The following is a 25861-nucleotide window of genomic DNA, read 5'->3' on the forward strand; positions in this document are numbered from 1 at the left end:
CCAGGATGCGAGTACTACCAGCGACGGATTATCGAGATCGTTTCGACGCCATTGAAGAGTGTGTGTATGAAAAAGAGAGAGAGAGAGTGAGAGAGAACGAGCAGAGAAGGATTCTTTCATATCAGTGGAAGCAGGGTTTGGTGTTTACAGAGGAGTGAGATTAATTTTCTAACCTTATTATCTCTTATCTTACAGTTTAGTGTGAATGACACTGAAAATCGGAAATTTGTTCTTGATCTCGTTTAATTATCTTTCCAATGCACCGTAGTAAGACATGATTGACATAGATCCATATAGTTAAAAATGCTGCTTTCTGTTTTATTTGATCATCTTTTCCCCTTCTTCCATACGGAGTCTTTAAAATGCACTCAAAAAACTGCCACCAATCGAATGTTGTTGCAACAACTGAACGATTGTAAAATGAAATGGATATTTCCTTATATGCATATACACCCTCTTCTTCCTCTCCTCTCCCAGCATGAATGGTGCATCGCACAGTGGTGCAAGTGTTTTTTTTTCTCACACCAGCTCACCTATTCGACTGAGTACAACCGCAAAATGCAACGGCACGTTCAAGCGAAAGTGTACGCAAACCGAACCGTTCGAATGCTTCACCAGCGCGAAATTGCCCGTTTTTGCCTTCACCAAAAAACAAGTTGCTCACAAAACCCTGTCAACCCTGTTCCTAATAAATAGAGGAGTGGTGGTAAATAAAAATAACCGGAGCTTACAATTTTTGCCTATAATTTTGCGAATTTTATGGCTTACATTAGCTCACATGTCGTTAAAACCTAGCTGCAGCACCCTGTAATCTATTTGAATGGAGCCACTTTTCTAGGCAAACAAGAACAAGGTGCAAGATCGCGCATGAAAATAAAACCCCGACAGCTGCAGGTCAGTTACATATGCGATCTTCCAGCATATCATCACGCTTATCTCAATTATGCAACTGTAGCGCCGTTGGCGAAAAGAAACAAGAGAGAGAGTGAGAGTGAGAGAGAATGAGAAAAATCAATGCGTATATCAAAACCTTGCTTCTTGCTCTTCTTCTACTTCAGAAGGCAATCCCTCGGTACGACCAGAGAATCCAGCGTATTGCAAACCCTGCCGAACGGCATATGGCACACAAGTGTACGTCTTGAGTGACTCACGTATCAACAATCTCAGCCGCGGTGTGGTACATATGTGTTTATGTTCAAAAAAGGGCTAACGAAAAAAGGGGAAATAATTAATTTTCCATTTAATCGCTTTGTTTTGAGTCGCGTTGTGCCCTTCGATTGCCCTCTCAAAACTATTGGGCTGTAATTTTACATCAAACCCATTTTACGCTCGCTCTCTCTCTCTCGGTGTGGAGTTTGTCGTTGCCCGGTTGGCAACAAATTTATTTGTTAATGGTAAAAAAGGTTAGGTTAAAGGGTTTTGTGTGTTTGTGATTTTTCTTTAAATTAAGTAACAATATTTAAAAAAAAACCATCCGTTCCGTTATTGGCGCGCTGCTTTCGAGCGTGTAAACTAACCCCACGCGCGCGCGCACACGATTTGTTACATATTTATATTTTTTTGTTACTGGTTTTCACATTGTTTTTCTATCTTTTTTTTTTTGTTTGCTTGTAGGTGTGTACCGTTTTGTACACTGCTGATTCCCTATCTTTACTCATAGTTTCAAAAAAATTATAATAATAATAAACAAACATGCGTTATTTACAATCTAGTCAATCCGCCGGTTCTCCGCCACCGTCACCAGCCACCGGTACACCGTCCCGCTCGTCCAGTATCGTACACACGTACTCCGCCATATCACTGGTGTCGGCCTGCTCGTCACCGGCACCGTACCGTTGCAGAAACTCCATCGCCAGCAACTGCTCGTAATTGCCCCGCTGCTGGTACTTCTTCTGCAGGCAGCTGGTGGTGAACGCATGAAACTCGGCACTGAACTCTTCCGAGTCCGGGGCGGCCGACTTTGGCAGTCGGGGCGGTTCGTCCTTCACAACCTGCTTCAGTTGCTCGAACGGCGTCCGCCAGGTTGCGTACGGGAAGCGCCCAGTCGCTATCTCCACCATCGTGATGCCGAGCGACCATACGTCCGACTTGATGTCGTAACCGGCCGTGCGGCTACCGGACCCCGGATCGATACGTTCCGGTGCCATGTACGGTTTGCAACCGGCATCGATTGTTTTTGCCACCGAATCCACCAAATAGCCTACAGGGAAAATCGCAATCAGTTAGTGAATCGGAAGGTCCGTCTGCAGTAGGAAAAGCTGTACTTACCAGAGATGCCGAAATCGCACATCTTTACTTCGCCCCGTCTGTTCATAAGCACGTTCGAGGGCTTCACGTCCCGATGGATGACGCGCAGTTCCGTGTGCAGATAGTGCAGGGCACGCACGATTGCCAGCGCAATCCGGCCGAGTATGCGCTCTGGGATGGTGCGACCGGGACGTTTGTACACCACCGGATAGAACTTGTCCACGCTCGTGTCCATCACCTCCATACAGATCCATACGTCGCCCTCGCGAAACAGTGCACCGTAAAACTGGACTGTATGTCGACAGTCGCTCGCCCTCATTGACACATCCAGATCCATCAGCAGACGCTTCTGCTCCTGCGACTGCACACCGCCCCCGGGGCCACCGCCCGCACCCATACCGCTCGTGACGGTAATGCGCTTGACCGCCATCACCGTGCCAGACGGTTGGTGCAACATCTTCTCCACAATGCCGTACGCACCCCGGCCGAGGTCGGCCAGTTTGCGCAGGTGATCCGCCTCGACGACGAACGATCGTTCGCCCACCGTCAGCGTACCGCGCTTGTCCAGGTTGCGCGGTGTCGCACCCTCGGCACTGTCCGGCACCGTACTACCGCCACCGGTGTCACCGTCCCCGAGCTTGAGCTTAATAATCGGTTTGTTTTTCCGCGGCATCTTGTTACCGTGGTGTGAGGAGTAGCGGTGGTGCAGTGATATACACACAGCAGCAGCCAACCCAAAACCGACCGACAACAGAAAAACCTTGCGTGCTTCTAGTTGGTTGATAAAATTGGCAAACCGTACCGCGAGCTGTCACAGGCGCAACAGCGATCTGTCACCTGTGGCCACAATCGTTTTTTTTTTGACAGCGTCGCACTATACGACGCAGATACGTCGGCTGTTGGCTACAAATATCGTTGTACGCGAAGTAACAATTGTGCCGCTATTGGTTGCTAAAAGCAATGAATAACATTGATTCTGCTTACAGATGTGGGATGCGGTGATCTCTTGGGATTAAAGGTGGACAAATACACAGGGAAGACTTTGTTGAAGAATGCACCGATTGTAAAGTGACTAATTATTGATAAATGTCTTCCAGAATCTGATTTACGATCGGGGGAATTCCAAAGAACTGCCTGTTCGCGGTTGTGAATTTGCATTTTATGAAAACGGATGTAAATAGTCGTTTGTGTACATTTGGTGGAGTGGGATTTGACAGCTGCTGCGTGTGATTTGGAATATTTGAAATGACCGTTGACAATTGCTTGTCCGAGGAAGAATGTTACTATTTGATGTTTATTTGCTTTACTTATACTTTTTCTTTTAAGATTATTTAGTTCTACTTTCAAGAGTTAAATCAAGCATTGTGTTTCATTATACATGAAAACCAACGCTAGTAATGCTAGAAGTAGTGTGATCCTCGATACGACTTCAAGGAAATGAAATAGCTGGTTCAATCCCAAACTGACAAAACTGTTTGGATGAGTTGAATTCGTTGGAACCATTGGAATCGTCCTAATCTTCCGGAATGCTCCGGAAACATCAGAACCGCTAGAATCTTCTGGGACCATCGGAATCCTTGAAAGCTTAGAATAGTTGGATTCGTCGAGAACCGTTGAAAGCACCGTATTACTCTGGAACCGTTGAAATCTTCTGAAACCGAGGTCCTGCGTTAATCTGCAATATACGTGCAGAAGTGTATCGCGGGTATCGGGTGTGTCTGCTATTACGAGAGCTGCATATTCAATAGACCTTGAACTGGTTCCAAAACTTTCCAAACCGTCTAGAACCAGCTTTTTTTTGCAAATTTTGTTCATCTCTACTTCACACTCTTTCCAATCTTCAACTCACCATTATAAACTTTTCATATGCGGGGGTGCGTTTTTTTGTTTTCTTCATCCCCTGCTGGTGCTCCACACCCCTCCTGAGCAATACCCACTATGAACTGACCTACCAAAAAAACACATTTTTGTTTTTAACAATTTCATGGCTCTTCGTCTTCGGTGCCCATACTCGCGTCTAGGTGTAGTTTGCAATTAACGCGACATAAGTTTAGGCATCTTCTCTGCCACGCTCCCAGGACACAGTAGCCACAAGAGGGTGCATTACGGCAGAAACGTTGCATTCGTGGGGGGTTTTCCACAAAAGTTGACCTATATTTTTCTCAGATAGCCCGTGCGTGTGAAGCGTACGAAATCGCCAACACCGTATGTATGCTGGATTGCCGGAACTTTTAGCTTCCTCAGAAGCTAGCGTCCCATTTTAGTCAAAGAGGGTTCGTCGCTTTTTTACGCGTTGAAGTCTTTCGGTTTTTTGTGGTGCTGCATGTGTGTATGTATGTGCGTAAATACAGCAAACAGCCTCCCGTCAGCATAACTGGCGGAGACGTGCTTTCCCAGCTTTTATGCAACCCTCCTTCCTTTCGATCGACCATGTTCATTGTTGCTTGTGCTTCTCTTTCTCGCGCACACACACATATACGTTCGGGCTATTGGTTGAGCACAGGTGTGTAACCGTGCTGTGAATTGTGCATCAGCATCACACGCCTGCCTGACCACCCACCCGGACTGTGCGAAGAACGAGAGCGCACAAGAAAGAGAGGGAGGACGGGATCGAACGGAATATACCGTTCGGAGTGTGTTGTTGCTGTTGTGGGCCACCCTTCCCCGTGTTAGTTTGGTCATGCCACTAACAATCCGGCCCGCTGCGCGTTAAGTGAAAGCTCTCCCGTGCGCCGTTGACTAAACATCTTTCACCTGCAAACGGGCAACAGTCGAACAGTGTGAATGTCCTTCGCGGTTGTGAATGGCGTGAATCGCTCTCGATCGCCCACAAAACGGGGGGTTGTTGTTTGTGCCGAATCGTTCGCGTATTAACGGGGTGTGTTTTGGAGTTCGACGTAACGGTATACATGGTAGCAAACCGAGTGACCGACCGACGCATCCATTTTTCGTGGAACGTGCTGTGATTTATGTTTCCCTCGACACACCAAACGGTAGTTCCCCTGTCGACGTCGACCATCAGCCGTCCGTTTGTGTGTGTTTTTTTTTTCTTTCATCCCTTGCGAGTCCAAACCAACCCCAAACGGTAAACGATCGGGCGAGAAAACAAAATCGAACGAAACGGAACCGTAAATAATGGGTTTCTAGCAGCGAAAAGAAGCTGGAACGGCGCAGTAAGTTTGATTGAGTTTGCAAGCGTACCGCGGGATAATTACGAATCGTGTCACGCTGGTGGAGAACCAAAACAAAGGCAGAAAAGGGGAACCAAAAACTGTGCCGTAGAAGTTGCTCGAAACGGTAGCAATAATCAAACGGGAGATTCCCATCTAAAGCTGAGGTTCGTAGCTGGTTTTGTTGTTGCGTCCCGCGATTAAGTTGTTCGTTGTATATGTTAGAGACGATTAGTGGATAAACGGTCCAGTATTGGGCAGCGAAATTAGTCATCATTAGTCAACCGCATGAACCATCACAAATTGGTCTGCTGATGCTATCTGGCTGTACATTCTCGGACACTCGGCCGGACTTGCCCGGAGTTGTGCGTATTCAGTGCGAATGAAACTGTACGCAATCCAATCCAACGCAGCTAGGCAAAGGAACGCGACCACACCGGACGATACTGTGTGTGTAAGTGCAACATGTTGACAGTTCTGTCACCCCGGATCGTGCTGCCGTGCGCCGTGTTGTTGGCATGGTGTACCGTCTGTGCGCAAGCCACCGATCAACCGCAGCCCGTGAAAACCTCGCTGGATAAGGGCGCCCGCCAGCAGCACCAGTGGTCCGTGCGGGACGCGCTCGAGTTGGCACAGGAACGCGAACAGGTACTGGCCGCTCAGCAATCAATCGCCTCCTGGCGGCAAAGTTTGCACCAGCATGGCCGAACAAGGGGTGAGGTGCCGGAGGAGGAACCGAGTCGGGAGGAGGTGGATCTGCAGCATCCCCAGCGGCGACGTAAGAAGCGTGCCGACCGGAACGATCTGTACCCCAAAGAACCGTCGAAGGAAAGCGCTAAGAACGAAACCGTCCCGATCGATGTGGATCCGGACGATGGCGACGACACGGATGCGTCCGTCGTGTGTTACGGACCGCTCGGATGCTTTCACGAAACGGATCATCTGCCGGAGATGCTGCCATCCTCACCGGCGGAAGTGAACACACGGTTCCTGGTGTACACCACCACGCATCGGTAAGACAATAATGGAGGATTTATGAATCTTTTGAAATTAAAAGTCGTTTTTGAGACTCATATCACTTAATTATGCACGCCAATATAATTTTGCTGTAATTAGTAATGCTGTTTGAGTGCCAGTACGGATCGCTTTGTGGAACTCTGTGCAAATGTGATGCCTTAGTCTAAAATCGTTTCCTTTTCCGTGTTTGTTTCTTTTGCAGGAGTGAGAAACCATTGATCGAATTTTCGTACGAGGAGCTAGTGGTGGCCGGTTTTGGGGCGGCGTACTGGGCAAACGGTACGAACGATACCGTATCGATTCCAGTATCGACCGGGATGTCTTCCTCGCTGCTGAAAACATTCGGCGATCTCAGCAACCGTACCGTGCGCGTTATTGTGCACGGTTTTGGCGCAAACTGCGGTCTGGTCTGGATATACGAGATGCGCACCGCCCTAATGGCAGTGGTGGGTACTTCGCATCGTTGTTTTAGTGTCCGTTTCGCCATTTGTTTGAACCAGCACTAATGAGTCTTTTGCCCTTTTTTCCAGGAAAACTGTACGGTAATCTGCGTGGACTGGGAGAATGGTGCGAAGCTACCGAATTACGTGCGTGCCGCCGCCAACACACGCCTGGTCGGACGTCAATTAGCGCTGCTGTTGCGCTTACTGCGCACGCACAACGATTTGCGACTGTCGCGCGTGCATCTGATCGGTTTCAGCCTTGGCTCGCATGTCGCTGGCTTTGCCGGGGCAGAGTTCGCAAGTTCCGGCACACCGCCACCGGTTGAACCGTCCCCGGACGGTGGGAACGATCTACTGGTGCGCAGTGCGAACGATGACACGGGCACGGAATCGACGGTCGCCGAACAGCCGACGGAGCGACCGGCCAATACGGCCGGTTTGTGGCGTATCACGGGCCTAGATCCGGCCGGACCACTGTTCGAAGCACAGCCGCCCGAGGTGCGCCTGGACGCTGGGGACGCACGGTACGTGGATGTGATCCACTCGAACGGGGAAAATCTCATCCTCGGTGGGCTCGGTTCCTGGCAGCCGATGGGTACGGTCGACTACTACCCGAACGGAGGCCGGGTCCAGCACGGCTGCACCAATCTGTTTGTTGGCGCCGTCACAGACATCATCTGGGGTAAGGTTAAACGAACGAGTGTGTCACCAATGACGATACGATCACACACGTAACACACGCGCAGCAACTAATTGCACGTGCAGAGTTGATTACCTTGCCCAACATCAAGGCTATCGACGTGCGCGATCAGATCAGAGAATGACGATCTTACTGCTACGTAATGGTTGTAATGGTTGTAATCCACAAGTAGACTAATTGCCATAATCCTCGTTGAAGGTTAAAAGCTTTAAATGAGCCATTACCTTCAATTGCCGTAACGCAACCTTAATATGTAAATATTCTACAACTTCCTTTTTTGTTCCCAATATTCCAAACCAAACTAACCTCTCGACGCTGGTGACCCTCTGTCGTTGTAATCAAACGTTAAAGTCATCATGTTATTTAATGTCCCAAATTTGCTCTTTCTCCCACACCAACAGCACCACCGACCACGGTTGAAGGTCGGTCGCTATGCAACCACCGGCGAGCGTACAAGTTCTTCATCGATTCCGTCGCACCGCGCTGTCACTTTCCGGCGTTCCCGTGCGAAAGCTACGATCAGTTTGCGGCGGGCGAATGTTTCGACTGTGGCAGCAATGGGACAAGTTCCGCCTGCGGCCATATGGGCTATTATGCGACGAGTCGGGACGTCGGTGGATACGGGCAGCTGTACCTGCGCACGCGTGACGAGGAACCGTACTGTGCGAACCAGTTCCGGTTGCGGTTGCGTAATGCACCGGACGAGCTACCGTTACGCACGGTGGGACGGTTCGAGCTAACGCTCGAGGGTGGCGACACGGGCAACGGAATCGAGGACGGTCCGGCCGGTGGTGCACCGTTGCTCACCTTCAACGAAACATTCCACCTGGATGAGGCCCGCGAGGACCGTGAATTCCATGCGGGCCAGTGGCTGACCACGATTCTCGTACCCCATCCGGCACTCGGCCATCGACCACGGGCGCTCACCATCACCTACCGTCCGTACCGGGGCGGTTGGTGGCAACGGTCGAGCGTCGGTAAGCAGCTGTGGCGCATCGGTCCCATTCTCCTGACGGCGGACGATCAGCGTACGTACGGTTCCTGCGCCACGCTCACGCTGCAAGCGGATGTCCCGGTGCGCATTGAGCTGCAGCCGATACTGCTGCACGCAAACGACGAACCCGGCGACGAGGATGGTACGGTGTGTCGGGCGGCGGAAGAGCTAAATCAATCGCCCGGTACGGTGCAACCGTCGCCACCGAAGAGCTCGATCGACGAGCTGCTGGTCAGTGCGAAACATCCACCCGGCCATGATCACTTCTCCTGGACGCCGGTTGCAATCAGCATCCCGCGTCACTCGTCCCAACCGTTGCACGTGAACGAAAAGCGTTCCTTCGCTGATACGGCCCCGGTGGGCGAACCGGCCATGGCAGAACCACCCCCACATCTACCACCCACAGCCCAAACCGTACAATTGTTTCCGTCACGGCTCGTATCATTCTTCGAACGGGCGGAACGGTACGCCAGGCGCACGTGGGACGCATTGTTTAATGGGAATGTGACGGACACGGCCGGACCGAAGATGGCGCCGGGACCGGATGGTGATGAGACAACGATCACGTCAGTTGTCGAGCTGTTGCTGGCACCTGCTGGAGGGAACGTACCGCCAGCCGGTCCTACCACCACCGACAACACCAACAGCAACAATCCAACCACCATACCGTCCTCGACCCCAAGCCTAACCGCCCCAACCGAACCAAGCACGACGGAAATACGGATCGCACTGCCCACCTTCCGGCCGCTGACCAGACAGGCGGACGGTTCTGTCGGCAGTGGCAGGCAACACTACACCCGCTTCATCCCGCTCGTGTACGAGGAAAGCAAATCGGCGGAAGGGGTCAGCCCGGCGATTGGCGTCCGGAAAGTGGCGCCCCGTACACGGTAGAAGACGTTCCCAAACCCCCACGATACGCGTGCGGAACCACGATGTGATAGCATTTTCCTTTATACTTGTGCGTTTTGTGTAGTTTTTTTTTTTGTTTGTTTGTTTTATGTTTTCACTCATACGCTCATCTTATGCCACCAAAACATGATACACACACTGCCGCTCACCGCATACTTTTGAATGATATTGTTTTTTTTTATTACTATCTACAAGTTAGGATTATACCAGGAGAGACAAGCAAGTAGTGGACTGCACGGTGGAAATTGTTTTTCCCCCCTCCCGGCACTTGCGTCTTAGTTGTTATGCATTATGCTTTTTTGAACTGTAAAACGTGCATGAAGCGAATAAAGAAATTTCATATTATCAGGATTATGCGAAGGAGTTTTGCAGTTGTTTTTTTGTTTTTTGGTACGATCAGTAACTTTGGGCTACAACATTTGCAACGAAATTACAAACTCTTACGATACGGAAGACCCCCATTAAAACATGAAATGCAGCATGTATCACATACTATATTTCCAACACTCCTTTATGGCCATGAATTTCAGACGATGCAAGCGGAAAACGCCAGAGCTTTGTCTTGCAGGAGCACATCGAACTCTTTGACTGGATCTTGAGGAGCACCTGTCGAAGATGGGATGCAACCGGAGTTAGAGGAGAGTAGCCCTACGCCGAATTTCCTAAAAATTGATTGTTGTCCTAACTCCATGTCAGCACGTTGTATTCCACTGTCATCCCAGTTCAAGTAGAGGTTGGAGTTACGTGATTTTTTTTATATGTTTATTCACACGCTAGCTTACTGGGCTCCATTTTGCCCATACTGCATACCGGCTAACAGTGCCCTGGTGCTAACCCATATCTCATACTGAAGGCTCTTTTATATGTTTTATCATCACAACACTGTAACTGGGTGAGATATCGAGAAGTCGTGCGTTTCAAATTAGACAAATCTTTTAAAGATTTCGCTTCGTCTAAACTGGCGTATTTATTTGTTAATATCCAGGTAATATTAAATACCTTAGATAGTTTGATACATTAGAGTACAATATATGCGGGAAAGAAAGAAACAAAATAATCATCCATTAATAATTAGATGCGTAACGTGGACCCGTTTTGGGGGTTTTTATGCGCACTAATGCTATTGCCGGAATCTATTATGTGATGAAGTTGTGAATCAGGAACGGGAACGAGGGAAGGGATTATTCGCGTTGTCATAGCATACTAGACCTAGTCTTGATACCAGAAGCCCTAAGTACGGATGCTGTACAACGCGTTGACTGTTGAATGAATGGGTTGAAAGTTATTTTAGCAGGTTCGCTTGACAAAATGGCGGCAAAATTAAATAGCAAACCAGAAAAGACAAACTAAGTGTCACAGCTGCATACCTGTGGGTAACGCAAGAGTAAAGTAAATTACCAACGCATTGCACACAGCTAACGCAAATAGGATGTTACTAGATACTGGAAGGAAAGGGAAGGAAATGAGGTAAGTGCGGACGTGCACGCATGTTCCACACAGGCTTCATTCTTTTAGTACAAGCTGTCCGCATTCGAGGAGCGTGGCTTTTTCAGTTTCTCCATGTTCTTGATAACGATGTCGTGCAGCGAGCAGTATCGATTCCGGATCTCGCTCAACACCAGCCACAGGCTGAGAAATTCCTTCTCGTCAAGCTCGGCAACCGCACGTCTGTAGTCGTCGATGTGCGGGTATTTGGCCACCTTCGACACCACCTTGGCACGCGACACAAAGTATCGGGATATTTGGTCGAAGAATGCGGCCGCCTCCGTTTCGACCGATTGGATTTCCGCCAGCGTGTCCTCTTGAATCGATACGCCGAAGTTGTTACCATCCTCGATCTTCGGTATCATGAAGGAAATCCACATCTTCAGCAGATTGGAGTCCTCCACCAGGGAACGGATTATTGGCTTCACGATGCAAACGAGCTCGCTGATCGGTCTGTTGCAGTCAACCCGACCGGACGGTAGCGCGTGGACCTTCGTGCCGTTACCATCGACCGGTGAGGGAGCGTTTGAGTTGAGGCGGGGACGCTTCGCGTGACCCTCTCCGTCCAATACTATTGGTTCCGGGACTGGAATGTTCAGTTCCTGGACAGAAAGCAAGAAACGACAGAATATTACACTAGTGGTCCGTCCAACTTATCCAAAACATCATTCTCATCTCCTACCTGATATACATCCGTGAAGCACCGTTCGGAGAACTGCGGTGTTTCGAGTAGGGCATTCAGGCGAACGATGCGCTCGGGGAACTCTTTTACGATGAGTGTTTCGGCGCGATTGATGAGATTATCTTTGTATTGCTGTACCTTACGGGCGTTATCCTCGCCGCTGCTGGAAGCCGATGTCGTTGCGGTCGATGTGCCTTCGCTCATGGTGGTGTGTTGGAATTCTAGATTGGATTTGATTGAGATTGGTGGTTGATGTTGCTCTCTGCTCTGTCGTTCGTCTAGCTGCAATGTAAGCTGCTGTTGGCGAGAGGGTGATATAAGTTACGTTAGGTGTTAACACTGCTGTATAATTTCCTAGCCATGATTTTACACGCACAAGATATCTTCACGCTTTACGACCTTCTAAGGTCATGGTGCGCTTTATATTGGCCGGTAAGGTAGCATAATGGCAGCCTGTGTTGTACCGGGGTAGGACAATCGGTTCCCAGTACGATCCGAGCAGGCGACAATCTGTGCTATTGGGCTAACGAATGTTTAGCGTCGAGCGCAATGGAACCGCTCCCAGGCACAAGGAAACGCTACGCACAATATTGTTGGGTCTTACTATGATTATCTTCTAATTACCTTTTGCACAGGGCCGGGAAGCAGGAAAACAAACTGGTTTAACAAAGGACACGACCGGTGGAAACTCTTCTGTTGCTCTTTGACAAAGAAACTACACCGGAACTATATCTAGTCAAGGAAAAACGTGCGCGTCGTGAAAACGCGTTTGCACCGCTGGCTGCTATGATCTCTGATGTCGGCGTTCGAGGAATCATACACACTTCACACAATTTTGACAGTTGATACGTTCAAAGTGGTATCCTCGTGCGATTGTTGGTTTGGCTAAAGCTGCGATAATTCTCTTGCATGTGTTTCCGCAAAACACAAAACTACACCACTGGCTTACAAGAAACACAAAATAGTATAGTGTGTAATGTGAGAAATCAATAGAAATGGAACGGTAATCAAGATTTCAAAGTATCGAAAGTTCGATGGCGAAGTAAACTACGTATCGTAAACGAAGCAAACCACATGCTGACAAATGGGAAATGCACGAGGGCTCACAACGGGGCGGCACCATAGTAATCGGGAATAAAAATGGTAATGCAGAAATTGTAAATTTACTAAAAAATTATATTTTTTTGGAGAGATTTTTGTTTCTTCAAATAATTTATGTGTATTGAGAATAACAAAAAATATTATAAAGAGGTATTGCCATACATAATAACAGATAATTCTCGAAGAACTTGACCGATTTTTGAATAAAATATGTGTTTTGATACGTTATTCCGTTGAAAAAGGTACTTTTTTATCTATAGTAAACATGGGGTACTAAATTTCGTTCTAAAACAGTTCGTTTCTTTGTTTTATTTAGAAATTAAAATAATTACAACACGATTGCAATGCGAGGCTTGCCGACACACTGTGCGAACGAACGGGATGGCAAAGAGGAACGGACAAACCCCTATCAAAAAGGGAGATGAACAAATGCAAAACAAATTTAACTTTCATTGAGAGCCGTCAGGACAGACAAGAATCTCCCAATCTTCTTCAGTTACGTTCGTATACGCACACACAGCGCTGGCTGAGCCATACACAGCAGCGCCACCAATCGTGTGCAACTTCTTCTGCAGGGCTTTAGTTGTTGTTACCCTTTTTTTGTTTTAGATGCCCATCACCGTTGTTCGTGTTGCTTATTGTTTCTTCAGTTTCTTGCGAGTGGTTGTTTTGTGTTTGTGAATGAAAGTGATGCCTTTTTAATAACTGAATTTTGTGTGTTACCTCTTTCCCTTTCCCTGTCCCTCCCCCTGCCGTCCCGTCCCGTCTCATCGTTCACGTTCCGTGTGCCGTCTTCTAGTGTAAGGTGTTGCTTTTTTCTTCTACAATTAACCAAAGGGTACAGGGCGATTGGCCCTAAAAGGTGGGTGGGTCACGCTGGTTACAGCGGCTGAAGTGGCAGAAGCAGCCCGCATAGCCTGTCGAGTTGCCACTTTGCTGTCACAATTTCGTTCAGGGGCGGAATTTTATCAGCGATAGATGACACACCTGGGCGTGCGGTGCGTGGCGGCGTCGGTTGCGTCGATCGTGCTGATGCTGATCGGTAGCGGAACCGCCTTCAACCTCGAAACGCGCCATTTGCTGGACAAACGGGGATTGCCGGGGTCGTACTTTGGTTATTCAGTCGCCGGTCACAGCCAGCGCGGTGGCAAAGCGGCCGGAAATGGAACCAACTGGTAAGTGGTGAAGGTGTCCCTTCTGGTGCATTTTGCCGTTAGCTGTGAATGCAAATAATTTAGCGAGAAACGGCGCGAATGAATGCAACGCACCTACCTACACGCGTATGCGTGAAGGAGACGGTGCACACCAGAGTCATGCACCGGAGAATGCATGCATAATGCGAACAGCAACGGAAGACACACTAACCCGTAACCCGTTTCTTCTCTTCCTTCTTGCAAACAAAAAAAAAACATCCCAAAACTTGTTTCAAACACCACCGTGCCAACCGTAGGATGCTGGTGGGCGCACCGCTCGGGCAGAATCTGCAGCCCGGTACGAACCATTCGGGTGCGCTGTATAAGTGCCCGATAACGCTCGCTTCGAACGACTGCACGCAGGTCATCACCGATGGTCACCGGAGTAAGTAAAAGCCCCCTTTTCGATTTAGCCAATATTTCCATTTTCCCCTACAGTGCCGGTGTCGGAATGATTGCCGGCATTATTAACGTGTGAGTCGATCATAGTGGCGGATTCGTTTGGGTACGTTTTGAGTGGATGGTTAGGGGTGGTTCATAGTAGTTGTTGGGTTGGGTGGTGGATGGAAACACAGTAGCACATTATCGCCTCAAATCGGTTGTAGATGAGCAACACACATCTTGGTTGCGGTGGCTTTTCGTAGCTGTCATGTACGTAATTTTGCTGGTATGATTCAGTCTGATGCTTCCTATTTTGCTAAATATGTGTAGCCCTTCAGCGCGTAGACGCGACGCGACGGCGCCTTCAGTATCGAGAACACCGGAAATTAGTATCCGCAAGCGCCGGAGGCTTCCATTCAACATTCAAAACTCCAATCAAAACATCACGATTAAGCGGGAGCGAATGCATCAAAGCCACGAGTGAATGCAAGTCTGGATATAATGGGGGAAAACAGCACGTACAAGACACCACGAAATCACTCCTAATGTCGTGCTTACATTTTGGACCAGCCGAGTAAAAGAGGATACGCAGCAGCTGAGCAACCGTTTTGCTATTATTGGTACCATATCCACTTGAGCCGGAGTCGGGATGAGATCATCGTTAAGTTAGTGAAACATCAACAATAACAACAACAACAGCAGCAGCTCATCTTCATCGTGGATATCGGTCCGATTATTTCCAGATGTCTTCGGTAACGTTCATCCCTTCATAAACCCCTCCACAGCGCGCACCGCACAATGAGGGTATGTGTGGTTTCGCCTGGTGTTGATGTTGTTTTCGATATAGTTATATTTATATCAAAACTCTTCAAAACCTCCTGAACATTAAAATGGCTGTCTGTGGTTACCGCATCCGGTGCATCCGACTACATCCCGCCCTCCCACCCAACTATATGGTTACTAGGCATGTGTATTTGCTTGGCGAATTGTTGCCGCGAAAACGCTAGAAGAAAGAGAGGTTCCTTTTGTTTATGTTACGTAGATTTCCGTTAAAATGCGCTCCCCCTTTTTTTCTAATGACAAACACTACTGTGCAAGCATCTTTGCTCCGCGAGCGCCACGCGTTGTGGTGAGGCCGGTGGGGGGTAGATGAATCACAATGTGCAGGAAGGATGGTTTTATGTTTCGCGCTACATGATGCCAAAGATCATCGCACCTTCTCAGTCCGCACCGCCATGGCTATGCGCTCTCTCTTTGCCCGTAAAGGAATGCCGTTGCTCGGAACCGTTCTCCGGTGCTCGTATACGCGAATAAGATCTAAACGATACAGACAACATACGGTGGAAGCTTATGCTACGAAGAAGTAGAACATAAACCATAGAACCAACCAGAAGTGCTTTTTTGGTGCATTGTGCTAAAGATGGGAAGAATTTTTTCTTTCAGTTTGTTTGTGGCCTTTCTAATGCTTTCTCACCGCAGCTAATTGAAATTTTATTGCACCACTACATTATCTATCTTGCCCTTTTTCCTATTTTCACACCCAAGCTCCCACCGGAAAGTACGTTCCCTTTCGCGATGCGTACAGTAAGCGTAAGTTTAAGGTTCCGTTTTCTTTTTTTTTCTTCTTTCATTCACGTTTGCTACCCCCTTTTTTGTACTATCATCGTTTCTATTAGTTTGGATGATTAATTTTATCTGTTTGTTATTATTATTTTCCTCCATACAAACGAATCACACATACACACACACACACACTCCATACATTAAAAAGTTACCTAAACTTGACACACTGTTCTATGAAACAGGGGAGAACAACAAACATGCTTACATACAACCCATACAATTCGTTGTTTCGTTTTCGAAATGGCGCTTTATTAATGTTTCTCTTTCTCTTTATTTCGCTATCCAAATAGTGCCAATCGGTATATTGTTAACTGTTTTGTTCGCCGCATGGCTGCTGCTCGCTCGTACTTAAATTCGCCTCCCATTCATACAGTGCACACGCTGTACACATTACTTGTTATTCTGTTGCGCAAAAACCGCAAAAAACCATTCGGAAGCAAATTGTTTTGCCAATAGTTGTCCGATAGTAGGGTTATAAGGGCCCCCGTCGTATTTGCGGCCACGCCACGTGCGAAACGAGCGTGAGTAGGCGGGTAAAGGAATTAGTTATTCACCTTCTAGTGCGTTTTTGCTTCCAAAACATGCCTCATTTACCCCTTTTGCGCTGTGTGCATGCCCACCCGCTCGCCCATTTAATCGCCCTGTGTATCGTGCAGCATCGCGCATCAAACAAAACAGCTTGTTAATACCAAAAGCAAACCGAAAACAAAGCTGTGGAATGGACTTCCTTTTGGCAGTGGTTTCATTCTAAAGAGGATTGCCTTTACTACTACTTAATTGCTTGTCGGTTGCTAGGGGAACACAAAAGCACCTCACAAAACCTTAGTGTTGTACAATAATTTTAGTTATTATTAAAATTTCTCCCTATTTATTGCTGCATTGATGTTGTGCATTTTGTTAGATTTTTTTTAAATAATTTAATTTAATTTTTCCCTAGCTCATTATAGTAATCTAGGTTCTTACAGCATAATGCTTGGTCGCATCCGTTTCTTTCTATTTTACTACCGACAGTGAATGTTGCGAATGTTGATTGGACAGAAACCCTTTGCTCGTTGTGTTATGTTACGTATTTTGTATGTTTTACGAATGCTAAATATTGATATTATTAGTTCATACATTGGTTTTACCATTTAGTTTTACGTTTGCATTGTGCGTATTGATTGTGTTTTATTTAATTTTTTTTTCCTGATTTGTTTTGACATTCTAACTAACGCATCGAATGCTCTGACCGCCACAACTGAATTATGCTGGTAGTAATATGTGTGTTCCCCCTTATAGCGGACGATATTGACGATGAGGATGGCGCGGGTGACTCAGATAACCTTCACGAGCAGCGCCTCGAACCGCCCGGGAAAGATGAAATCAAGAACTACCAGTGGCTGGGTGTGACGGTCGAAACGGGTGGTCAGGAGAACAAGGTAAGCGACTCAAAGCGACCCGATCGAATGCATATCTGTGTGCTAATACGCCGTCCCTCTTCCCGTTTGTAGATTTTCGTCTGTGCGCATCGGTACATTAAGATCAACAATCCGCTCGCGTACGCAGCGTCCGGCCCGAACGCCACTGGTCTCTATCTCGGCCAGGGCGTTTGCTACGTGCTGAACGAGGACTTTTCGTTCGGGTTCGCGGTCGAGGTGTGCCGCGGACGGTCGATCGAGCGGGAGCATATCCAGTACGCGTTCTGTCAGTCCGGCACGTCCGGTGCGGTACTGCCGGACGGCACGGCGCTGATCGGGACGCCCGGTGCGATGACGTGGAAGGGCACACTGTTTAACGTTGCGATCGAGGGTGGGTTTTTGTCGCGCGACAAGTACCAATACTTTGCACCGCACGACAACATCCATTCGCCCGTGCCGAACTACAGCTATCTCGGCATGTCCGTAACCGGGGGCCGGTTTTTCGGCGAGCATATGGCGTACGCGGGCGGTGCACCGCGTGCCGCCCAGGGCAACGGTGAGGTGGTCATCTTTACGAACCGGTACAAGCGGAACCCATTCGAGCATGTCGTGTCGTTGCGCGGCGAACAGTTTGGGTCCGGGTACGGCAGTACGCTCGCCTCGGCGGATATCAACGGCGATGGGTAAGAGGCAAACACGGCTAGGGCAAAACCGCTAGGGATTATCGATTTTCTTTTATCTGATTCATGTTCTGTTAAATTCCTTCCCCTCCTGTCAACTCTCTCGTCACTTCAATCAATCCTTACCCGCGAGCAGATACGCGAGGGGCATGATAACAAAAGCTAACGTAAACTATTAGTTTTACGCTCTAAATGAATCATTAATCACGTACCAGGGCCGTGTGATCATTCGCGTGTTTTTTTTGTTTACTTTTAAACAAATGTGATCTTTTCCAATGTGCGCCAGGATTACGTCACCGCCAGTAAGATCAGCGCGGCGCAGGCAAAAGATGTAAGCTATTCGTGAGGATCTTACCAACACATAGCTGCGAGCCATATTGTAAACAGCTGTGTTTTCTTTTTCTTCTTCCTTTTCCAAACATACCTCGACAGCCATTTCTTTTTTTATCAGTGTTACTGATAAGCGCGTACACAGCATGGCGGTGTGCGAGAGCGCTCCGTTCAATATTTGTTCAAAAGACTCAAATGTTTGGCAATAATCCCCAGTGTTGTGTGCTGTTACGATGCAATGTCGTGGCATTGCGTATATCCAATTGCGGGACCGCTTTTGCTCCAATGTCAAGTTTTATTGAGGTCTTGCAAATTACAGCGTTATTAGGATTATTATTATTATTATGCACGCAGCTTACCCAATAATAACAGTATTTGTAAACGGTTCTGATATGAAACACGTAGCGAGGGGAGTTTATCGATAAGTAAATATCGTTAGTGTGCTGTGCGTCGCTATGGAGTGGAAAGTGTTAATTTGAATAATCACAACATGTATTCTTCGTTGCTTCTTTTTGTTGTTGCAGACGGCTTGACTTGCTGGTAGGAGCACCGAACTATTTCAACCGTACAGATGGCGGAGCCGTATACGTATACCTGAACCGTGGCAGTAGCTTCGAGCAGCAGTACGACCAACGGTTGACCGGCCGGCTCGAGTCACGCTTCGGTACGGCCATCGCCAACTGTGGCGATCTGAACCATGACGGGCTGGACGATGTGGCGATCGGTGCACCGTACGAATCATCCGGTACCGGCCGGGTGTATATACACTTTGGCACGAAGGATGGCGCACTGTCGCCGGAACCGGTGCAAACGATCGATCCGGCCGATCTGTTCACGGGCAGGTGGCAAACGTTTGGCAGCTCGCTTGCGGGCGGTCACGATCTGGACGGTAACTCGTACCCGGATCTGATCGTGGGTTCGTACGCTAGCGATCGTGTCGTTGCACTGTTCGCGCGACCGATCATTAACATCCACACGTACGAGGAGCAACCGGAAGAACCGACCTTAATCGATCCGACGCAGAACGGTTGTGCGAGCGATCCGAATGCAAGCGTCACCTGGTAAACCTTGCGCGGATTTTTGATGAAATTGTTCGATTTTGTTCGCTAACGCGATTGCTTTTACGTTTTAGCTTTTCCTTCCGTGCGTGCAGTGCCGTTGACGATGCATCACTAAACGACGGTGACGTGATGGCCGATTCCTCGCTGCAGCTGCGTTGCACCATACAGGCAGAAACGTTCAATAATGAGCGGAAGTTTTCGCGCGTTTACTTCGGCATGGAGGTGGCACCGTTGGGCAAGAACGACACGGGAAGCGGTGTGCCCGTGCCGCGCACCAATGTGCTACGGCGACGGTTCCGGCTGGCGGTGAACGGGAAACCGGTGTGTCACGAGGTGACCGCCTATCTGAAGGAGGGTACGCGTGACATCCAGAACCCGATACAGTTCCGCATCAGCTACACGCTCGACGAGGAGCGCGAGAATGGACGGGGCCGGGCCCGGAGTCGAATGGAGCGTGATTTGCCACGGTTGGAACCGATCCTGAACCAGACCGCCGCGGAACGGACGTACCACATGTCGTTCAAGAAGGATTGCGGCAAGGATGGTTTGTGCCGATCCGCACTGTCCATCCAGAATGCGGCACTGGTGGGATTGGCCCGGGGCCACGGCCATGAAACCGGGGACGACTATCAGCTAGTGGTTGGGCTTGATCGTACACTTACGCTTGCGCTCACCGTCCAGAACAAAGCCGATTCGGCGTACGAAACGCACCTTTATGTGGCGCATGATTCCTCCCTAACGTACGCCGGCTCCAAGGTTGGTTCTAATTCGAGTTTAATGGGGGGGAAAGAGCACCAGAAACAATCCTCTCTCTCTCCGTTTTTTAATCCGTAGGGTTCGTCGGTTTGCGGTGCACACAATGCAACGATGGTCGACTGCAGTATCGGCAACCCGTTGAAGCGTAACGGTGAGGTGCAGCTGTCGCTTCGGTTCGATGCCCGCTCGCTGGAGGAGTACGGCTACAGCGTTGGACCGAACGGGATCTCGCATACCGTCCGGTTGGTAGTTTTTGTCAACACAACGTCCCGAGATACCGGATTGAAGACACGCACCGACCTGAACCTACACATCCAGCGTGTGGCCAAGCTCAGCATAAGCGGCAAAGCGCTGCCGGAACAGGTCTTCTACGGTGGTGGCGATGCGCAAGTGATGGGCGAGAGTGCGATCCATTCGCTAGATGAAATTGGCATGCCAGTGGAGCACAAATATCAGGCAAGTTACGATAAGGTTATAACCTTCCAGGCACGAGCACACATACTAATGGCTACACGCTTTCGTTCCACTAGATATACAACGACGGTCCTTGGCGGGCACCGAACGTACGGTTGGAGATTGATTGGCCGCTGCAGGTAGCGAACAACAAGCCGCAGGGCAAATGGTTGTTGTATCTCGATGCACTGCCAATGCTGGAAATGTCCGGCGTTATGGGTGACGGTGGCAGCCCGTGTGAGGTGCTGCCTAAAACCGAACCGGACGGTGCGGTAGTGCCGGGCAATGCCGTCTCGCTGGTAAACCCGCTCGGTCTGCCGGATCGGTTCAGCACCGCCGCCAGGACGTCGATGCGTTCCAACTACACGCGAATGTCCCGAGCGCCCCGTGTCCGGCGTGATCGGGCGATGGTACTGCGACCCCAGACGAGTGACGGTGCGGTACAGATGGACTGTGCCAGCCAGACCGCCAAATGTGTGCGGATCGTGTGCAAAATCCACGACCTTGGGCCGAAAGCGCACGCCCTCGTTACGATCACGGCACGGCTGTGGAATGCCACGCTGGTGGGTGACTATGCGCGCGTCGACATGGTGCGTATCGGCTCGAGTGCCCGGTTTACGGTGGAGGGTTTGGATGAGCTGATGGATCAGACGCAGCACCCGGCCAGCCTTACGGTGCGCACCGAAGCCTTCCCCGAGATGGGACCACCGATCGTGGCGATGAATGTGCCGTGGTGGATCATACTGCTAGCAGCGATTGCCGGCGTGCTTGTGCTCGTCGCCGTCACGTACATTCTGTACCAGTGCGGTTTCTTCCGCCGGAATCGGCACACCGGTGAGGATCCGACGCTCAGCGGTAATCTCGAGCGGCGCCGCGATCCGGCCGGGGGCGGCGCCTACGACGAGTTGAACGACACGAACGGCAGCGGTGGCGGTACGGCTGAGCGGAAACCGTTCCTCAGCCGACGCTCATGAAAAACAGTCGTCGGTGACCGGGTGCGGAGCAACCACCAGACTGCAGAGCATTCTATTGTGCCATTTTCTAACCCCTCCCCCTGATAGCCCCCATCCCATATACACCCCTCAGTGATATCGGGGAGGGAGGATTCGTACATTTGTTACTTAACGTGGTAAGCGCAAGGTTCGTGTTGCGTTTGGTTTGCGCAGCGCATGCGGGTTTTATCACATGCGGCAATAGCTGCAATGATATCTCTCCAGCGAAAAACACGAGACACGCTGAATGGGCTAGAAGTGTAACTATAATAATTATTATATTTTTTTTATATAAAGATGATGGAATGATGGTTAAAAAAAAACAGAAAAACACAAACCCGCAGATCAGCGATAGTAAGCGGAAGACGATTTACCAGACGCGTCATTTAACAATTTTAGAATAGGTCGGTAACGGGCGGGAACGTAACGAGTGGGGAATATGGAACAAGGGTAGAATACTGTAGGGGTATTTGAAGGTGTGTCTGTACCTTGCCAAACGATTCGAATATAGTATGCTTAAAATATGAAACGCTTCACCATTGGATCTTGGTGCTGTATAGGGTTAAGAGTACTGGCAGCTATTAAATTTAATAATTTTGTTTTGCATTTTTGTACAATAGCACGCAGTGTGTGCGTACTTTTCAACTGACAATATGCGACTATTGCCATAGAGTCGTACATTCGTACCATGCGATTTAGACGACGGATTGGTGCGTCAGTATTAGAACTAGAAAGACGACTAAGAGGGGGTAGTAAAGAACCCAAGCAAAATCATAAGTGCCTTCTTATATTAATTTCACAATGTATTACTATCGTTTGAAAGTGAGGAGAGTTAGTTTGTTTTAAAGTTGTACGGCCACCGTCAACGTTACCGGTGGAACATTATAATGGAGGAAAGTTTTAAAGTATGTTGAATACGTAATTAGTGGAATTTAGTTGAAATTGTACCAGATTTTATTCGATTGTTTTCTGCGAGGACGCTTCCACTCTCTTCCACACACGGGTGTTATAGGGAGTGAAATAGGAGATCACTTTCTTAACACACACACACACACGATTAAACAATAGATGCGCCTAAAAGAAAACCATCCATCCTGCATCGTATCTCAGAGGCGTCCCAATAGATTTACCACTGCTAGAATTATACGTGACACGGTCCTTTCTTTAAACTTTCTGTTCTAAACAATTAGTGTCCACCACCAATATTTTTTTTTGGTTCAATCAAAGTGTCCTTTATGTTACGCCTAATGCGGCTCATTCGTGCGGCAGCATCGAATATACAGTGTTCGTAATTATTCCATCCATTAATAAAAACAAACCTATTTACTTTTTAGACAGCAGTACATTAATCGCTTTCGAAATATTCATTTTCCGAAAGAAATGTGTTTTTATATAATATAGGATATAGGAACAAAAATGAGGATAGGATACAAAAATGGTGTCAGACTGTACTGTGGCTATCTTCAAGCCCTCATAACGTCGCTCAGAAGATCCTTAAGGCGTTATGATCTTTATGGCAGATCCTCCAGAAATGACACGAGCACTAGATCCCCACGCATTATTTATTTTTTTGATTTCAAGTCTCTTAACTCTACCATCCATCAGGTCTGCCATTGCAGACTACACAGCAATACGGATTCGCTGGGAAGTTGTTGAGAGCCATACGAGTTGAGAGCACTGTTAATTTGGAGCGATCCTGCCATCAGGACCAATTCCCCCTTACGCATGACTGACTATTGAGCCGAAGGTTAATAAAGAGACCCCTTGAGGTTGTGTTTAGTCAGTAAGGAGCAAGGAGAAGGATTTGTGCCGGTTGTGCGATTTTTGGAAATTGAAATTTAAATATTTAATTTTATTTTGGAGTTAATTTATAGCACAAAATCGTATTAAAAGAGGTAAAAAATTGATCGAAATATCCTTGGATTTTATATATCCTTGGTTATATAAAACATTTGTTTCTATTTGATAAGCTATATCGGCCCGGTTACACGGCTACGCAAGAGAAGTAAGCAGTGTATTCAAACTCCTTCTTTATCGGCACGACATCCTCAGGATGTTGAAGCCTACCATTTCTGGCTCATTTTTACTTTATTTACTCGTAGGATAGTCAGTGCTGCGTACGGAGGTTTAATGGGCCAAATGAAATTTTTCCGTGGTCCGATTATTCGAATTCTTACTTAATCAAAGCTGGATAGTAGCCAACTATTAGTAGGTTTAGCTTATGGACCTAATATCTTCGGAAAACTGGAGAGCAATACGTTCAAATCAATGAGAAACTGTTAAAAAACTTTATGATATCCTCGTGTAGAAGACTGATCAAACTACATTGTTGTAATCCCGGTAACATTGGCAACGTTGTTAGACTGAAATTGTTCTAAAATTTCCAATTCTAAATCCACACGGTTGAAGATCATCACCGCGAAATCGTTGATCTAAATTAAAAAAAGAACATGAAAAAAGATACTTGAAGAAATCAAGTATGTATTGATATAAAAACGATGCATTCAGTGAAGAACCTATCAAGTGTCTTCATAATGACCGAAGAGGTTCATAATATGCAAGAAACTTGGCCAAGAAATCGGTCCCGAAATTCCTGGATGGTCAAAAGACAACCCGTACGAAAGATGTTTTGTGGATCGATCGATCGACGCGCGAGACCCCAACTATAATTCCGCCCTGGGCCTCCAAAGGGGATTGATCCTCCACTGCCCACTAATGATATCTTTATGTGAGGCAGTGGAGAAAACAAAACATCCATCCGTCCTCATGACAACCGGTGCAAAAATATGTTTTAATGGGTAGAAGAAAATACGTCCGCGATTTTGGGCTGTTATTTCTTGGGTGTTCTTGTTTATTTTTATTCACCATCAACGTCATCAAAACTAATTGATGGAAAGGTTTGTCCCGTGCGCTAATGACGAATATTAGCTGCATTTTCTGCCCTTTAACCCAATTTAGCTCGTAACTCGCCGCGCATCTCGGCCATTGATGAGGAATGTCAATTATTTTTACACTCGACTGATTCCTGTTCTTTTGTTTCGCTTTTGTTTTTGTTATTGCACCCTCGACTCCTCCGAGATATTGCGCCCATAATTAGTGACGGCTTTGCAGTGTGTTCACCTGTCGATGGCAACGGCGGGATGGAGTGGTGATTGGACCCAACAAGGATGAGAAATGTTTGGGTGTAAGCATTTTGCTTTTGCTGAAGCCTATGAGCCAATTTTAAATAAAAGATCATTGATAAAGACAAGAAGAGAAATGTTTATTAATTGCATCTTAGCTTTGGCTGCATCTTTTGAAGATTTTTGTTAGCTTCAGTGTAAGATCTTATCAGAATTAAGGAAGAAATGATGGAAAAGCTCAACGTCTTAGATGTGGGGAGGTTTGTTAAACTCCTGATTAGCTGGCTGCAGTGATCCGTGATTTCTCCTCCCTTCTCCCCTTGCATAGCTCTTCCTCCTTCTTTGCGCCATCCTTTCACACTAATTAGATCGAGAAGAAGCGTAGGCTGGTGGATTGCCACCATGGCTACCGGGGCGAAAACACTTCAACCCCCACAACACCGGCCACCCCACTATGGGGAACAATGGCGACACATAAACACATAACACTACACTACACGCGTGGTACGCGACAAAACATGTGTTAAATAAACGGAATCCGCATAGAATCCAGAGTAAGTCGTCGCGGTGCCTCTCTCGATACGTGTTCGGGTTGTTCGCTTCGCACGTATCTTTCCTCACCCAGGGGGAGGAGGCGGTTGCCACAATGTTTTCGCGCCTTGTTTGTCACCGTGTGCCTGACCATTACCGTGCCTTTCCCGTGGGAGGTTTATCGGGTAGTTGTGATGGGGATGGGGAACCAGGGAACCAGGGTGTAGGTGAAGTTCATCCTCACGCACTGTCTCACGGCGAGGATGCATGTGCCGGACGGTGGAAGAGACGCAGGGGAAAATGCAGCGGAGGTGGCGGGTGGGAAGAAAAGGGCAACGGGGGGGGAGTTGGAACGGCGGGATTAAAAGAAAATGCCGAAGCGCGCGCCAGGCCGCACACGGGTTGGAGTATTTTATGCGATCGACAGCGGACGAAACTTACTTAGTTATGATTTGTATCTGACACCGATGACATCGCAGCTTCGATATCCGGCCTTCTAGGAGAGAGAGCGCGCGTGTTCTTTTGCGGGCCAGTGCGTGGCACGCGTGTGTGTTGATACGGTGCGTGTAAAAAGGGGTAAGTTCTGGGAGGTTG

At 48.2% G+C, this 25861-nt stretch overlaps 4 protein-coding genes across 6 annotated transcripts; 2 read left to right on the forward strand and 2 right to left on the reverse strand.

Moving 5' to 3' along the window:
* Positions 1-331: 331 nt before the first annotated feature.
* Positions 332-3050, reverse strand: LOC128306624 (dual specificity mitogen-activated protein kinase kinase 6). The gene is made up of 2 exons (XM_053044186.1): positions 2269-3050; positions 332-2200 (listed from the first exon to the last, which is right to left on the reverse strand). The coding sequence occupies exons 1-2, from the start codon at positions 2918-2920 to the stop codon at positions 1713-1715; spliced, it is 1140 nt and encodes a 379-aa protein (XP_052900146.1). The 5' UTR covers positions 2921-3050; the 3' UTR covers positions 332-1712.
* Positions 3051-5755: 2705 nt separating this feature from the next.
* Positions 5756-9834, forward strand: LOC128306711 (uncharacterized). The gene is made up of 4 exons (XM_053044298.1): positions 5756-6430; positions 6637-6880; positions 6965-7559; positions 7979-9834. Exons 1-4 carry the CDS (start codon positions 5883-5885, stop codon positions 9460-9462), a joined length of 2871 nt encoding a protein of 956 aa, XP_052900258.1. The 5' UTR covers positions 5756-5882; the 3' UTR covers positions 9463-9834.
* A 398-nt stretch (positions 9835-10232) lies between these two features.
* Positions 10233-12528, reverse strand: LOC128306909 (proteasome activator complex subunit 3). 2 transcript variants are annotated; one of them, XM_053044569.1, is made up of 3 exons: positions 12272-12528; positions 11648-11941; positions 10233-11567 (listed from the first exon to the last, which is right to left on the reverse strand). In XM_053044569.1, exons 2-3 carry the CDS (start codon positions 11849-11851, stop codon positions 10992-10994), a joined length of 780 nt encoding a protein of 259 aa, XP_052900529.1. In that variant the 5' UTR covers positions 11852-11941; positions 12272-12528; the 3' UTR covers positions 10233-10991. The 2 variants fall into 2 exon arrangements, with proteins under 2 accessions (XP_052900529.1, XP_052900528.1); XM_053044568.1 differs by having other exon boundaries at positions 11648-11944.
* Positions 12529-13211: 683 nt separating this feature from the next.
* Positions 13212-22957, forward strand: LOC128306848 (integrin alpha-PS1). 2 transcript variants are annotated; one of them, XM_053044474.1, is made up of 10 exons: positions 13212-13411; positions 13548-13923; positions 14199-14326; positions 15868-15912; positions 17224-17363; positions 17436-18025; positions 18877-19413; positions 19485-20169; positions 20248-20625; positions 20700-22957. In XM_053044474.1, the coding sequence occupies exons 2-10, from the start codon at positions 13727-13729 to the stop codon at positions 21594-21596; spliced, it is 3597 nt and encodes a 1198-aa protein (XP_052900434.1). In that variant the 5' UTR covers positions 13212-13411; positions 13548-13726; the 3' UTR covers positions 21597-22957. The 2 variants fall into 2 exon arrangements, with proteins under 2 accessions (XP_052900434.1, XP_052900435.1); XM_053044475.1 differs by lacking the exon at positions 15868-15912 and having other exon boundaries at positions 13213-13923.
* The last annotated feature ends 2904 nt before the right edge of the window (positions 22958-25861 follow it).

Source organism: Anopheles moucheti, chromosome X (genome assembly GCF_943734755.1).
Source record: "Anopheles moucheti chromosome X, idAnoMoucSN_F20_07, whole genome shotgun sequence".
Lineage (NCBI taxonomy): Eukaryota > Metazoa > Arthropoda > Insecta > Diptera > Culicidae > Anopheles > Anopheles moucheti.